This window comes from Artemia sp. Qi Xiang Cuo, chromosome 9 (genome assembly GCF_049724085.1).
Source record: "Artemia sp. Qi Xiang Cuo chromosome 9, ASM4972408v1, whole genome shotgun sequence".
NCBI lineage: Eukaryota > Metazoa > Arthropoda > Branchiopoda > Anostraca > Artemiidae > Artemia > Artemia sp. Qi Xiang Cuo.
Window position 1 is genome coordinate 63,347,899 of NC_142802.1, and position 16,198 is coordinate 63,364,096.

The 16,198-nt window shown below is 35.1% G+C and overlaps 1 protein-coding gene across 3 annotated transcripts in view; it reads left to right on the forward strand.

Moving 5' to 3' along the window:
• LOC148948916 (ral GTPase-activating protein subunit beta) overlaps positions 1-16,198 on the forward strand; it is a 258,402-nt gene that overhangs the window by 177,280 nt on the left and 64,924 nt on the right. For all 3 annotated transcript variants that reach the window (XM_089094831.1, XM_089094829.1, XM_089094830.1), the window contains exons 14-15: positions 952-1,029; positions 6,162-6,281. In XM_089094831.1, coding sequence (XP_088950957.1) covers positions 952-1,029; positions 6,162-6,281 — 198 coding nt within the window. The remainder of the gene's footprint in view (positions 1-951; positions 1,030-6,161; positions 6,282-16,198) is intronic.

Genomic DNA, 16,198 nt, shown 5'->3' on the forward strand with positions numbered 1-16,198 from the left:
CCTGATTGGCTCTGCTGTGTAAAATTTTAAACCAGTAAAGAGAATAAACATTCTTGATCGGTGCTATTTATTGTTTACAAGCAGTTGATCTATTTATTTATAGTCTAACATAATGACGTCTTTGGAATTTTCATTAAATTTTGGAAGTTTAAGATTAAGAGCTCAAAATTTTAAGTTTAAAATGCATACTGAACTTTATTTGGAACTTTTACCTATGAATATCCTTTTTTAAGCTTGGGAGGTTTCATTATGTCTTCGGTGAGTGATGAATCGTTATAGTTTTACCATTGTATAAGAATGTGAGAAGGTTGATTCTTCCCATGGAAACAGCACAGCTTATATCTTTAAACGAGCGATATGTATATATATATATATATATATATATATATATATATATATATATATATATATATATATATATATATATATATATATATATATATATATGAATATTTCTTAAACGGCGCAACAGTGAATTTTGAGAATTGGCATATTGCATGGAAAAAAATTTAGATAGGTCACTACTTTGTGAAAAGTCAATAGATTTTGCATCACTGATAGGCAGAGCAGAGGGAGGGCATTACTTTGAAAAAACAAAGAAATTATTACGAGGAAATATTTAAGAAATCAGTGGCGAAATCGCAAAATTTTTACGGTTGAAATTCTTTCATAAGTACAAAAGAATTTAATCAGTTAATCTACAAAATTTTCCTTTTTGTTACTTATTTTGAGATGCCATAACTTATTCTGCTTATTTTGTTTTATTATCACTAAATACATTTAATGCTTTGCTAATATAATATTTGTATTACTAAAAAAAATAAGTACTATTAACAATACTTTTAGAATATGTTTTTATTTATAATTATTAATATATCTCTAATTTTACAAATTAACATAAATAACACAATATAACAATTGGTATATAAAACTTCACAACTTATTTTACAGGTGCTGTTTTCTCTTCTTCGGCTGATTTTCAAGCTTTAGAACAAAGAGGGGCGCCATCTTTTTCTGTTGGTATGTTTGGTAAGTGTCTAGTTCCGTGTTTGAATTTTTTTTTTCAGTTTAAGCTGCCCAGATGTAATATTGACTATCACTGCTCTTCTATCTTTTATCAAATTTAAATTAAAAGCCCTGAATATATTTTTAACTTTACATTTACACAAAGATTTCCCGCCCAAAAAACAAGGCGTATTAAAGCAAAAAAAAAGGACAAAAAATGTTTCTTTTCAATACTAAATATTGTTTGGAAATTAACTGAATTAAGTCTATTTTAAATGTAATTAGCTATGTTCTTGAATATCGAGAATAAGATAGCGGTATTACATATAAGATATCAACTTCCTCTCAGTGCGAATAAATATAATTAGTGGGACGCAACCTTGGAAAAATATAACTACCAACCATTCATTTTCTGAAATAAACTTGCCAAGCAAGATTCTTACCAGAGATATTAGAAGAAATAGTGAGGGAATTTTAATTACCAATTTGGACTCCACTTATTGTTCTCAGGAAGATAACGAAAAAGAATACATCTTCTAAAAGCGACCATGTGAAGAAAACTACTTGAAAGTTAAGACCCACAGGGGCGGATCGATGATTTTTTTATGGGAGGGGGGGGGGCAAAATAGGTTGATCAAATAAAAAAATTAGGGGGAGGGGGGGGGGCAAAATAGGTTGATCTGATAAACTTGTGTTAGGAGCAACTTTAATTAACGCAAACTTGAGTTAATTAAGTAAATTACACTACTTTAGACTACCCTAGGGGGGGGAGCGTGACCCCCTCGCCCCTCCCCTGGATCCGCCACTGAAGACCCAAGACAAATCTGTCAGACTGCCCTGAAAGCCAGCAAAACAAGGAGCATAGCCTTTCCCTTTGCTGACAGTACTTAGTTTTAGTTTCTTTATAAGTTTAATTCCCCCCCCCCCGCCAATAATTTGGAAAAAAAAATTATATAGCCCATGTCCTTTGACTATCCGGATATGGACCCCTCTTGCCCCCCCCCCAATAAAAAACTGCAGCTAATCCCCTAGTTATTCTTTAAGTGTTCAATGACAATACTTGGCACAGTCCTGTGCATTATTATGGTCTGATTTAGTAAGTGGATCACCGTCACCGCTCACATTTAAAATGAATTTAGAGAAAAATTTTACAGTAGCGGGCTATTTTAATCTATTGTAGGTTATTTGGTAATTATCTTCCCTATCTCCAGTTACTTTTTTTTCTTCAGTTACTCCCTTTTTTTCTTCTTTCTCTTTTTGAAAAGAGCTAGTGTTTGTTTCTTTCTTGTGTTAAAAGAGACGCGTCGAGTTCTACCTTTTTGTCTTATTACAAGTTGATATCTATAAGTTGTTTTATATTAATTCAAACAAAATAATTTTAACATTATAATTCTTGATTCGGAAGCATAGCTAGGGTTTTCAGCGACCGGGGACAATGTTGGCTAATGCTCCCCATCCAGAAGACATAATAAGCTCGGAGTATTGACGGAAAAAGTCTCAATTTTGCGCCCCCTCAGAGGCTGCGCATGGGGATGGCCGTCCCCCGTGCCTTCCTTAGATATGCCACATTTTCGATGCTAAAATATGTAAGAAAACTCCATTACAGGGCTGTTTCCAGTTTTTTACCGGGGGGAGGGGGGGGGGTATTGTTGTTAGTATTTGGGGAGGGGGCTAGGGGGTTATTGTTTTTAGTATTTTTGGGTTGGATATTTTTTTTGGGGGGAGGGGTTACAAAAAAAAATTATAAACGCATTAAAAAATTTGTTTATATGCATTTTTGCTATGTTTTTACGAGTCGGACATAGATTTTGGAATGTTTAATCTTCCTACCCCCTCCCCCTCCCCTCTGGATGCAAATTGTAAAATTGTAATATACTAAGATTTTTTCTGTTTGATGATTGGTACATTAAGATAAAAACAAGTAATTTTTTCTAGTTTTTACATTCTGGATTTACTGAATTCATCCGTTGAGAAGATATTCCCTTATATGCATTAAAACTAGGATCAGTCTTTTCTTTCTTCCTGTTAAAAAAAGAGTTTAAGAAGGGAGGAGCCACCCAAAAAGATACCTGAATGCAATTTTAGCTAACACCACTGTTTCATTGTTTTCGAATTTTAGAGTAAGACCCCTTGATTGACTTTTAAACTCTGCATGTGCTCAAAGGTTTTTTCTAGAAATAATAAGGAATAGAATTAAAATTAGAAGAAGAAAAAAAAAAAAAAAAAAAAAAAAAAAAAATAATGAGGGAAAATGATAATAAAAGAATAATTAAAAAAGAGAATGGTACTTTATTTACTGAGGTTACTAAAAACATGCACCTGAATAAGGGAGCACCCCAAGGAGTTTGGATAACATATAAGAGTAAAAACTGGTGCCAGTGTCGACAAAAAAAAAAAAAAAAAAATACCAACGCCGTCTAGCTTTTGGCGATTCTTGGCTTTTTTTTCCAAGCTTTGTAATTGTATTTTTTAGAATATGAGATCAGAGACTTGTTGCTACACTAATTTTGACTTATTATCACGTTGAAAAATGCCAAGAAACGTCAAACGCTACATAACGTTTTTGATTGATTTTTTTTTTTTTTTTTTTTGCACTAGCGCCAGGTTCTTCTTTTGTAAGGTACCCATACCCTTTAAGTACACCACAAATCATTCCTTGGTTTACCTCGGTAGTATGAAGCAGGGGCGTAATGTGCTATGGGTAGGGGGCAACTACCCCCTCCAGACCCAAGTTTACCCCCTCCCCCCCCAAGCTGCAATTTAGTTTTTACAAAAAAAAATCTTGTCAAAACTAAGATAAGTTGCATACTTCAGCCATCCAGAGAAACAGGTCAGTTTTCTTTACTATATCTTTGCCTTTATGGTAATGTATGGATCATTTTTCAGTTTGTATTGTCATTTTCACTTGATTTAGGACAATTGGCTCCAACTTTGCCCCCCCCCCCCCGGGATTTTGACGAAATCACGCCACTGGTGTGAAGGAACAGCAGCCAAAAGCACCCTAATATTGCCGTATCTCTTTGCCTCGGCATGTCATTGATGAATTTTTGTGATGAAACCAATTTTTTAGTGTGACTCTTAGTTGAGTTTAGACTACAAATTTTTTATTCGGGATCCTAACCTCTTTTTTGAAAATTTTCGAAAATGCTTAAAATTCTTTTAAGGTAGTTTTGTTCTTTATAAATTTCAGACTTCCCGAACCTATGTGAAAGTGTTTGGTGTTTTCAAGCCTATTATGACATTATTTCTAACTGAATGTATTTCTGTAGTAGATATTATTTATAAAACTTATTAGCAATTTCGACTTTAAATATGGATTAGGTACTAGCTCATTTGTACCCTGTCCCCAGCTGTTCTAAACTCGCTGGGGAAAGTTATAGTTATAGCCATTGTTTCCACTAGCTCCTTTTTGTAATCCGTTAAATTTTAATCCGTTAATCCGTTAAAAATTAATCCGTTAATCCAGAAATTTTTTCGTAGAAAATCCGTAGAAGGTGTGTCGGATTCAGTAGAAATTTCCGTAAGTCATAAGGTGCCACAAAAGTCTCATTGTCGAAGCACATGATTGCAAGAACCAGGCAGCCTCTCCCGTCCTAATCGTTCACAGTTGCAAGATTGGAATTTTGTCATGATTTGAAAACTTCTTTCTTCTTTTGTGGCCTAGTAAGATTCCAAACTTTTCTTTTTATAAGGGTTTTGTCCAAAACCCTTATAACAAAAAGTAGCAGTGCCCAATACCACAGACAGAAAAAGTCGTAGATCCGATTGTATCAAAATTTGGGTATGACGAATTGATATCGAACCGAAAATTAGGATTTGTAGCAGAATTTTTTTTGGTGATTTGGGGTAAATATTTTAAAGAGAGAGTGAATTTGACATTTTCAATTTGGATTTTGATTTTTCCGTAGATCCACGGAAAAATCCTTCGAAGTGGAAACACTGGTTATAGCAAGCATTAATTTGCTAAACTATATGGCTCTACCCCGCACGCTTTTTACATTGCCTTTGGGGGACTCTATCGAAAACCGAACAGTTGAATATTCACTTGGGTTTTTGTCGTTGTTTCAATTTGTCGCTGATTTGCTGATTTGTCGCTATTTTAATCTTCTTTTAAGATGCCCACTATGTTTTTTATCGCTAGTTTAATCTTCTGTTAAGCTGCCTGCTATGTATTTCCGTCGCTATTTTAATCTTGTGTTAAGCTGTCCGCTATTTTTTTTTTTTTTTTTTTTTTTTTTTTGTATTTTAATCTTCTGTTAAACTGCCCGCTATGTTTACGGTAGTTTTATTTCAGAAACATGTCCAGTTTCTGATACACTAGTTGTTGTGGATGCACAAGAATGTGGTGTTTTCAAGAAAAGTGTTATTCATTGGTTTCATTTTCGTGTCCTCTCATATTATATATCAAATGTTCTTTGGATTATTTTCTTTTTCTGTATTTGTGTTCTGATTTTTTGTTGAGTAAATATTGAATTTTTTTATGATTTTCTTTTATGCGTTCATTTATTTACTCTTATTATTTCTTATATGTCTTTAAGTTGATCAAGTTGTATTGTCTTATTTAGAAGAGAGTTTTTATTTATAGGCTAACTAAAAAGATTTTTTTCTTTTTACTGACACGCAGAGAATATGGGGGTTGAAAAAAAAACTGCCAGGGTGGCAGTTTTAACTGCCTTAGTACCACAAGTGGCACAAAGGTGTACAGTTTTTTCGTCAAAGTAGCCCTTTCCTTTTTAAAAAAAAACGATAGTTTTAACAGATTTTACCATTTCGTTTTGAAAATAAATTGGAAAAACAAATAAAATTTGCGGCAAAAAAAAGTCGCTAAAAACAGAATCTCCCATGTTAGCAGCCACAAATTTCGAAGTTTGTTGAAATGAATGTAAACTTCTTTTAGAACAAATTCTCTTCAATGATTTTCTAGTTCAAAAAGTTCCAAAATGGTTTTTTATTGTATTTTATTCTTAACTTACTAATTCAGTTTTCACGGCCCAATTTTTGTTGACAAAAATCAATCCTCCGAAACGGGGATCTTCTCAGCCCAATTGTATATTTTTCTCTATAAAATTCAAATACACCAGTCGAGGCTCCATATTAAAAAAAATATATATATAATAAAAAATATATATATATATATATAAATATATTTTTTCCAGGTGCTGATTCTGATAGCTATTCAAATCATAGTTTAAGCACAACCGACTATAGTATTCCTGAAGAGCCGTCTGAAAATGGTGATTCACCCATGTCGAGTATACAGACGCACTCTGGGTCATGTAAGTGGTTTATAACTCCTTTCATATAGTAGTAATTTTGAAAAAATAGCCTTCATTCTGATAGCTACTCAAATCTCGGTTTAACAAATAACAGTTGTCTTCTGAAAATGGTGACCTGCGCATGTCCAGCATACAGACGCACTTTGGCTAATGAGGGGGGGGGGGGGGTGCCTAAACATCAAAAAGTGTTCTAGACCCATCTTTTCAAGCCTCCTATGAGGGGTGCTTCAGATGAATTGAACGAATATTAGCTTAATTCATCTGAAGCACACCTCATAGGAGGCTCGAAAAGCCTTCAAGCCTCCTATGAGAAGTGCTTCAGATGAATTGAATGAATATCAGCTTAATTCATCTAAAGAACACCTTATAGGAGGCTCGAAAAGCCTTCAAGCCTCCTATAAGGGGTGTTTCAGATGAATCGAATGAATATTAGCTTAATTCATCTAAAGCACACCTCATAGGAGGCTCGAAAAGCCTTCAAGCCCCCTATGGAGGGTGCTTCAGATGAATTGAATGAATATTAGCTTAATTCATCACATAGGAGGTACATCACATAGGAGGTACATCACATTAAGTACATCACATAGGAGGCTCGAAAAGCCTTCAAGGCTCCTATGAGAAGTGCTTCAGATGAATTGAATGAATATCAGCTTAATTCATCTGAAGCACACCTCATAGGAGGCTCGAAAAGCCTTCAAACCACCTATGAGGGGTGCTTCAGATGAATTGAACGAATATTAGCTTAATTCATCTGAAGCACACCTCATAGGAGGCTCGAAAAGCCTTCAAGCCTCCTATGAGAAGTGCTTCAGATGAATTGAATGAATATCAGCTTAATTCATCTAAAGAACACCTCATAGGAGGCTCGAAAAGCCTTCAAGCCCCCTATGAAGGGTTCTTCAGATGAATTGAATGAATATTAGCTTAATTCATCTGAAGTACACCCCATAGGAGGCTCGAAAAGCCTTCAAGCCTCCTATGAGAAGTGCTTCAGGTGAACTGAATGAATATCAGCTTAATTCATCTGAAGTACACCTCATAGGAGGCTCGAAAAGCCTTCAAGCTTCCTATGAAGGGTGCTTCAGATGAATTGAATGAATATTAGCTTAATTCATCTGAAGTACACCCCATAGGAGGGTTGAAAAGCCTTCATGCCTCCTATGAGGGGTGCTTCAGATGAATTGAACGAATATTAGCTTAATTCATCTAAAGCACACCTCATAGGAGGCTCGAAAAGCCTTCAAGCCTCCTATGAGAAGTGCTTCAGATGAATTGAATGAATATCTGCTTAATTCATCTGACGCACACCTCATACCGGGTTCGAAAAGCCTTCAAGCCTCCTATAAGGGGTGCTTCAGATGAATCGAATGAATATTAGCTTAATTCATCTAAAGCACACCTCATAGGAGGCTCGAAAAGCCTTCAAGCCGCCTATGAAGGGTGCTTCAGATGAATTGAATGAATATTAGCTTAATTCATCTGAAGTACACCCCATAGGAGACTGTAAAAGCCTTCAAGCCTCCTATATGGGGTGCTTGTTATGAACTGAATGAATATTAGCTTAATTCGTCTGAAGCACACCCCATAGGAGGCTCGAAAAGATGGGCCTAGAAAAATTTTTAGGTTTAGGCACCCCCTCACCCCAAAAGAGTCCATTGGCATAAATCCTAATAGACAGTATTCAACTATGGATTCAAAGACGAAATCAGTTAGACCTATATTTCTGTTTTTATAGTTAGATTTTGGGATTTTTTGAAACTAAAAAAACAAACGGCTTGCATATCAGCGTTATGAAGGGTCATTATTATTGAGTGCTTCAAAGGCTAAGTCGTTTATGCTTTTTTATTTATTTTTGTATTTATATTTAAAACTTTATGGGAGTACAAGAAAAACAGCTTGCAAATCAGGGCTATTAAGAAATATTATTATTGAGTGCTTCAAAGGCTAAATCGATTTGCCCCGTTTTATATTTTTGTTTTTATATTTAAAAATTTTATGGGAGTACAAGGACGAACAGCTTGCAAATGAGTGTTATGAAGAAATATTATTATTGAGCCATTCAAAAGCCAAAATAATTAGCACTATTTTTATGGACATGATTGACCCTTAATTTTGCAAATTTGTAAACTAATTCCGGAAAAATAAGAATATCATGATATTAAAAAAAAAATCCAAGGAGAAAGTAATAAAAACAGCTTTGCATAAAAACAAAGGTAAGAAATATATAACTTTTTCGACGGTAAAATTCTACTTTAGTTACTTTTGGCTATCTTGGAAAGGGGTTGGGAAAATGAAACTTTCAGGGATGGATCTACATGCTAAGGTATGTCCCGGGAAGGTACTTTGAAGTACCTACCTCCACTCCCCCTTCTATATAATGGTAAATTACTGCACATTACTAGTTGTTTTCGCTCACATTTCATCCTATATTACTATCATAATTATAAATCACTGCTTACCTTACACAACTTCAGCTTTTAGCCTTGTTCATTAAAATATATTCCAAAATCCTATTTTCATTCAAAATTCATCCCTTTAAACTTATTTACTATCTAGCTGACCTGCTTATGGAACCCGTTTGTGATGTCACAACTTTGCTTATCATAAACCCTTTAAGGGTAGCATGTAGGTGCCATGGGGTAGGAGACAACTCTGTGTTGATAAGCCATTTAAATTTTATTAATAGGGAAAGGATTTGACAAGAGATAGACCAGTAAAAAAATCCAAATTGTTTTTAGAGGACAAATTATTTTATGAGAAGATATTTTTATTTTTATAGGTCCATGCGCTCATAAAGTTTCTGTTGAGTTTATTGAAACACTAGCATGGACTTCCTGTAGTTATGGACTCTCCATAAAACATTTAAAATTGCAAAGATGCACCTTAGCCAGGGGGGAAGTTGTGCTTGGGGTGGATTTCTAAGGGGAGAATTTTCCTTTTGGAGGGGACTTTCAGATGAGTGAATATTCTGGGGGAAATGTTACACTGGGGGATATTGACAGAATTACTATATGAAATTCTTTTTAATTGTTTTACATTCTCTTTGCCAAATTTTTATATGGAGATGTTCCGGGGGCTTTTTCTGTGCGTTTTGTTTTCTGGGAAATAATTTCCACGGAAGGGGGCATTTCTGGAGTGGCCAAGAAACCGATATATAGGTTAAAGTCTTGTTCAAATGAAAAAATGCTAAGGAGAATTTTTCAGGGTGAATTGTTTACAAGCAATTTTACAGAGAGGGGGGATTCTCAGCGAGGAAAGAATTGTCTGGAGGGGATTTGACGGGGGGAGGTGCGCTTTACGTTGGAAGAAATTCCCACGGAGGAGTTCCGTGAGGGGGAGGGGTATATTTCATAGAGGGTGAGCCAGATTTAGCAGCATTATTCGGAAAACAAACAGAAATTATGCCATATATGAAGGATTGCCCCTGCTCGATACCTTATTCTTTACGCTAAATTTTGAATGCTTGCTAAAATTGAAACACATGGGCGGTTAAATTAGAATAGGAAGCTTTTTTGAAAGTGGTAACAGCTTTAGCGTAAAGAGCAAGGTATTGAGGAGAGGCAACTATTCATAACCGGAATAAATCTGCCAAAACTAATATGCCAATTGTGTTTTAATTTTTCATGCACTGTGAGCCAAAATCAAACCAGCATTAATTGAAAAACTTTCAGAAATTAAATAAAAAACAAGTTTTATTAACTGAAAGTAAGGAGCGATGTTAAAACTTAAAATGAACAATAATTATTCCATATGTGGAAGGGGCTGTCCCCTCCTGAACTCCTAGCTCTTTACGCTAAAGTAACGTAAAGAGGCGTGAAGGAGCGGAAAGTCCCTTTCATATACGGTATAATTGCTGTTTGTTTGAAGTTGGAATGTTGCTCCTTACTTGCAGTTAAAAAAAAAACTGGTTTTTATTGCTTAATCTCATAAATATGATAAGTTTTTCAGTACATGAAGAGTCATGTATATTGCAACTATATATGTCTGGTTTATGTGGAAAGTAACACAAGAGACGAAAATTAACGTACAAGAGAGCAGTGAAGAACTATGGTATCCAAAGTAATATTTGGTAGGGATAGTCACTAGTGATAAATCACTAGGGGTGGCAACATGATTGGATAATTTTCGGGGATTTGGGGAACCAAATTTTTTTTGGGGTGGCACATAGATTTTTGGGGAAATCCCTGAAAATTTGGGAATAGTGCAAGCCCTGCTTGATTTCTAATCAGGAAAATCGAAATGCTGAAACCACACGAGAAAAGAAAAGCTTCGACTTTGCGGTTGACGCAATAAAGAATTGCTGCAAAATTAATTCGAAGTAGACCGAACACCTCCGCCTCTTCCGATGGCGCGCGTGCGGGGCACTGGCGGCGATGTGACACTTCAGCGGCGGTCAACCGAACCTCTCGTTCGCGGAGTTTGGTTGATGTGCCGGCATGGTGCTGGGGTCTAGGTAAGACACAGAGCGCTACAAATATCAGAATCGACTTTAGAGTTCAATTTATGTCATGGGAAGATGTTTTTGAAATCCCCCTTTGCCCCAAACTCAAAAATTTCCAAAATTCTACTTTAGAAGCTTTTTAAATGTTTCTAAAGCACTAATAGATAGAGCGCTACAAACATCAGAATTGACTTTAGAGGACAAATTATGTTATGGGAAGATGGTTTGAAATCCCCCTTCCACCCAAACTCAAAATTTTCTAAAATTCTACTTTAGAAGCTTTTAAAATATTTCTAAAGCACTAAAAGATAGAGTGCTAAAAAATCAGAATCGGCTTGAGAGGACACGTTATATCACGGGAAGAGGTTTTTGAAATCCCCCTTCCCCCCAAACTCAAAATTTTCTATTATTCTACTTTAGAAGCTTTTTTAAATATTTTTAAAGCGCTATGACATAGAGCACTACAAACATCAGAATCGACTTTAGAGGACAATTTATATCATGGGAAGAGGTTTTTGAAATCATCCTTCCCCCCAAGCTCAAAATTTTGCAAAATTCTACTTTAGGAGCTTTTTTAAATACTTGTAAAGCGCTAAGACATAGAGCGCCAAAAATATCAAAATCGACTTTAGAGGACAATTTATGTCATGGGAAGATGTTTTTGAAATCCCCGTCCCCCCAAACTGAAAATTTTCTAAAATTCTACTTTAGAAGCTTTTAAAATATTTCTAAAGCGCTAATAGATAGAGTGCTAAAAGCATCAGAATCGACTTCAGAGGACACGTTATATCACGGGAAGAGGTTTTTAAAATCCCCCTTCCCCACAAACTCAAAATTTTCTAAAACTCTTTTAAAATTGCACTTAAAATTGCACTTTCAAACGTTTTATGGGGAGTCCGTAACTACACGAAGTCCATGCTAGTGTTTCAATAAACTCAACAGAAACTTTATGAGCGCATGGACCTATAAAAATAAAAATATCTTCTCATAACATAATTTGTCCTCTAAAAACAATTTGGATTCTTTTACTGGTCTTTTTCTTGTCAAATCCTTTCCCTAATTAATAAAGTTTAAATGGCTTATCAACACAGAGTTGTCTTTTACCCCATGGCACCTGCATGCTACCCTTAAAGGGTTTATGATAAGCAAAGTTGTGACATCACAAACGGGTTCCATAAGCAGGTCAGCTAGATAGTAAATAAGTTTAAAGGGATGAATGTTAAATGAAAATAGGATTGTGGAATATATTTTAATAAACAAAGCTAAAAGCTGAAGTTGTGTAAGGTAAGCAGTGATTTATAATTATGGTAGTAATATAGGATGAAAGGTGAGCTAAAACAACTAGTAATGTGCAGTAATTTACCATTATATAGAGGGGGGAGGAGTGGAGGTAGGTACTTCAAAGTACCTTCCCGGGACATACCTTAGCATTTAGATCCATCCCTGAAAGTTTCATTTTCCCAACCCCTTTCCAAGATAGCCAAAAGTACTAAAGTAGAATTTTACCTTTTCGACCTTGGAGTTTGATAACTCCACCTATAATCTCTGGAACCTAAAATACATATTGGAAGAACCACAAATTTTGATTATGAGAAGACATTTCGCTGACCAGTTGAATGAAGTTTCTCACTACTTACTTAAGATAGCTCTTATTTTGGTAACACAAAGATTGGAAGGTTTCAAAAACTGCAAAATACAGCTTCTTTCAGGCATGTTCTCTAACTAGGAGTGGACTGCCACCACGAGGACGGTGCTAAGTTTGACCTTTTGGGGATACCTTGCAGTTCAAACCCTATAAAAACGGGGAGTCATGGGGTCATCCCCCCTAAAAAAAATTTGACAAACTACCTCCCCCCCCTTATATCGTTTTTTAGGTTATTTCTATGCTCGCAAAGCTTATACAAATCTGTGCATTTTACAACAATTTTTAATAAAGCATTGTTGTGACTGAAGTTAGCTCTCAAGTAGACCTACTTAAAAGTCCACGTTTATATGTGTCTACTGTCTAGTAGTACAGTAGCCTATTATTTTCTTTGAAGATTCTGAAAATCAGGACCAATGACCAACTTAACCTTTATAATACAGTTATAGATGTGAGCATACTCTGAGAATTTGGTGCCGTTTGAAATCACATTTTAGCGTATCAAAAAAAGGAAAAAATTGATTACAGTAGCTGAAAGATTAGAAAGTTGATTATTTTTTTTCTTATAAAATAACAAAATGTTTATTTTTTAGACCTATCCTTTAGCCCAGAAACTCTATGATACAAAGTGCTCTACAAACTCTTCAAAAATCTAAGATATGATTTTTTGCGTAAGAAATACACAAACTTGCTACGTCTTGACTGTTCAAAAGCTTCGAAAAAACAAAACTCATTTAACATTAAAGAAAAGAAACATTAGTGGGCATATATCGTAACCGTTTACAAATAGCAACTAACAATCACTGATATATCAACTCAATCCAAGCAAGTAATATCACAGTCAATATGTAAAAACATGTGAAGAAAGAAAGGGAGGTGGAGGACGAAGGGCAACGTGTACCGAACTTCGCCGAACATTACCCAGTCAGCTTGACTCACCGTCTAAGCTTACATTGCCTTAGTCATACAGAGCATGTGTGCTAGAAACAGTCTTTTATCGGTAAGAGGCGCCATATTATCGCGCCTAGTTCGTATTGCACGGGATATCGCCATTGCACTATTTCAGTAAAATAATGAATATCATTGAAGGTATTATCGGCAAGAGGTGCCGCATTATCGCGCCTAGTTCGTAGTGCACCGAATATCACCATTGCACCATTTCAGTGAAATAATGAGAATCATTGAAGGCATTATCAGCAAGAGGCTTCGCAGTATTGCGCCTAGTTTGTAGTGCACCGAACATCACCATTGCACCATTTCAGTGAAATAATGAGAATCATTGAAGGCATTATCAGCAAGAGGCTTTGCAGTATTGCGCCTAGTTTGTAGTGCACCGAACATCACCATTGCACCATTTCAGTGAAATAATGAGAATCATTGAAGGCATTATCAGCAAGAGGCTTAGCAGTATTGCGCCTAGTTTGTAGTGCACCGAACATCACCATTGCACCATTTCAGTGAAATAATGAGAATCATTGAAGGCATTATCAGCAAGAGGTTTCGCAGTATTGCGCCTAGTTTGTAGTGCACCGAACATCACCATTGCACCATTTCAGTGAAATAATGAGAATCATTGAAGGCATTATCAGCAAGAGGCTTTGCAGTATTGCGCCTAGTTTGTAGTGCACCGAACATCACCATTGCACCATTTCAGTGAAATAATGAGAATCATTGAAGGCATTATCAGCAAGAGGTTTCGCAGTATTGCGCCTAGTTTGTAGTGCACCGAACATCACCATTGTACCATTTCAGTGAAATAATGAGAATCATTGAAGGCAAGAATATATTATCGGCAAGAGCCATTTTATTATCACGCCTAGTTCGTAGTGCACTGAACATCACCATTGCACCAAATACAAAAATTTCGAGTAGGAAAACAAGTTGTATTTCCTGTGATTGATAATGAATCGGTCATTTAATTGAACGTATACATTTAGATATATTTATGCATTTATAATTAATCATATAATTGAACATAGGCATTTCTGCATAAGAAACATTTACTATTATAGTATATTAACTATTGCCTCCTTAAAGTTTAGGGGTTATATTATACTAAAGTGTTTATTATATTACATTGACTATTCAAAAAATTTTGTAATGAAACATTTACTATCAAACGTGTTATTTTATTAGTAAAGTAATAAAAGCAAAAATGAGGAATCGTGCAGAGTTGTTTCAATTAGATCAGAATAGTATATAACAATATATCATATTGCTACATTATATTAACCCTTACCCTCTTAGTTCAGCTCCTTAATGTTTAAGGGTTATAATATATTAAAATTTTACATATCGTATTATATTAAGTAGTCCATACAAATTTGTAAAAAAAAAAAACTGTGTTAAAATGGGATATATTATTATCGATGGTAATACAAATAGAAATAAGCAATGACACATAGTTGTTTCAACGGGATTAAGGGTTAATGAATAATTAAGGATTATACTAAATAATAAGGTTTTATATTTTATTATTATAAGGTTTATATTTTTATTAATAAGGTTTTATTATTATTATTAAAGGTAACACAAGTGAAAATGAGCAATTATACATAGTTCTTTCAATGGGATTAGAATTTCATTTATAAATATATTCTACTATTTGTTGCGTAATACACTACAATAGATCTTAATTAAAATGCTCAGTTTGCAGTGGCGGTTCCAGGATTTTTTTAGGGGGGGGGGGCACAAAATGGGTTGTTCCGATAAACTTGCGTTTGGAACAAGTTTAATTAACGCAAACTTGCGTTAATTAAGTAAATTACACTACTTCAGACTATCCGAGGGGGTGGGGGGAGGGGGCGCCCCCCTCGCCCCTCCCCTGGATCCGCCACTGTCGGTTTGCTTGCTTTCTCTCTTGCTTCTTGAAATGATACTTCTTGTAGTGTCTTTGAAACAGTTACTTGATTACATTTTATGTTATTATGCAGTTCTTAATTAGTTCTTTAAGTTGATTACCTGTTGGTGTAAACTTTCAAAGGTTTTCGAGAAACTAATGAAGTTAAATATAGCGAGTTAAACAGCATTTCGTTGCGTTGCAAAATGATTTGGTTTGATGTTGACTACTCAGAATTGCATTTAATTAACTAATTTTCTGTATCTAATGATTAGCTTATCATGTTATTACCAAGAAGAATATTTAAAAAGAAATATTAAAAAATTAGAAATATAAGAAATAAGAAAATGTATTTCTTAAAAAAGAAATACAAAATGAAATTATTGAAGAATGAGTGTATTTATTATCAGTTAAGAAACAGATGGGGTACACAGTGGTGTCAATTCACGAAAATGTTTGCGCAGGGACAAAATATATTCTTCAAAATCTAGTTGAGAGGGAGACCAGTTTGTTTTTTCTTTGTTGTTTTTTTTTTAAGGAGAATATCCCAAAAATTATTTTCGAAATTTAGGGCGAGGGTGACTGCCTCCCCCCCTCAATTGACGACACTTTGAGAACAACAAAAGAAAAACAAAACACTAATTTTCTAGCAATAAAAGACTAAACACAATAATCAGCAGCATTATACCAACTATTGTTGCAGAATCAAAGTCCAGGGGGTGGGACTCAACTGACAAGTAATAACGAGCAGTGTGTGCTACGATTGCTTCTTCCGGACTCATAATGCCTTACCGACGCTAAACATAGCTTACCTACGGTGGTAAGCGCAACAGGAAATTTAAATACATATAGTAGACTAAGTACAATTACAGTCTATATTTAGCCATAAAAAACGCCAAAATGGGCTAAGGTACAAATAAATGGTAAGGTTATTTCGGTGTTGTAATCATTTTTTTTTTTTTTTTTTTTTGGAGGGGTTTTGTGGATCCGTGTTT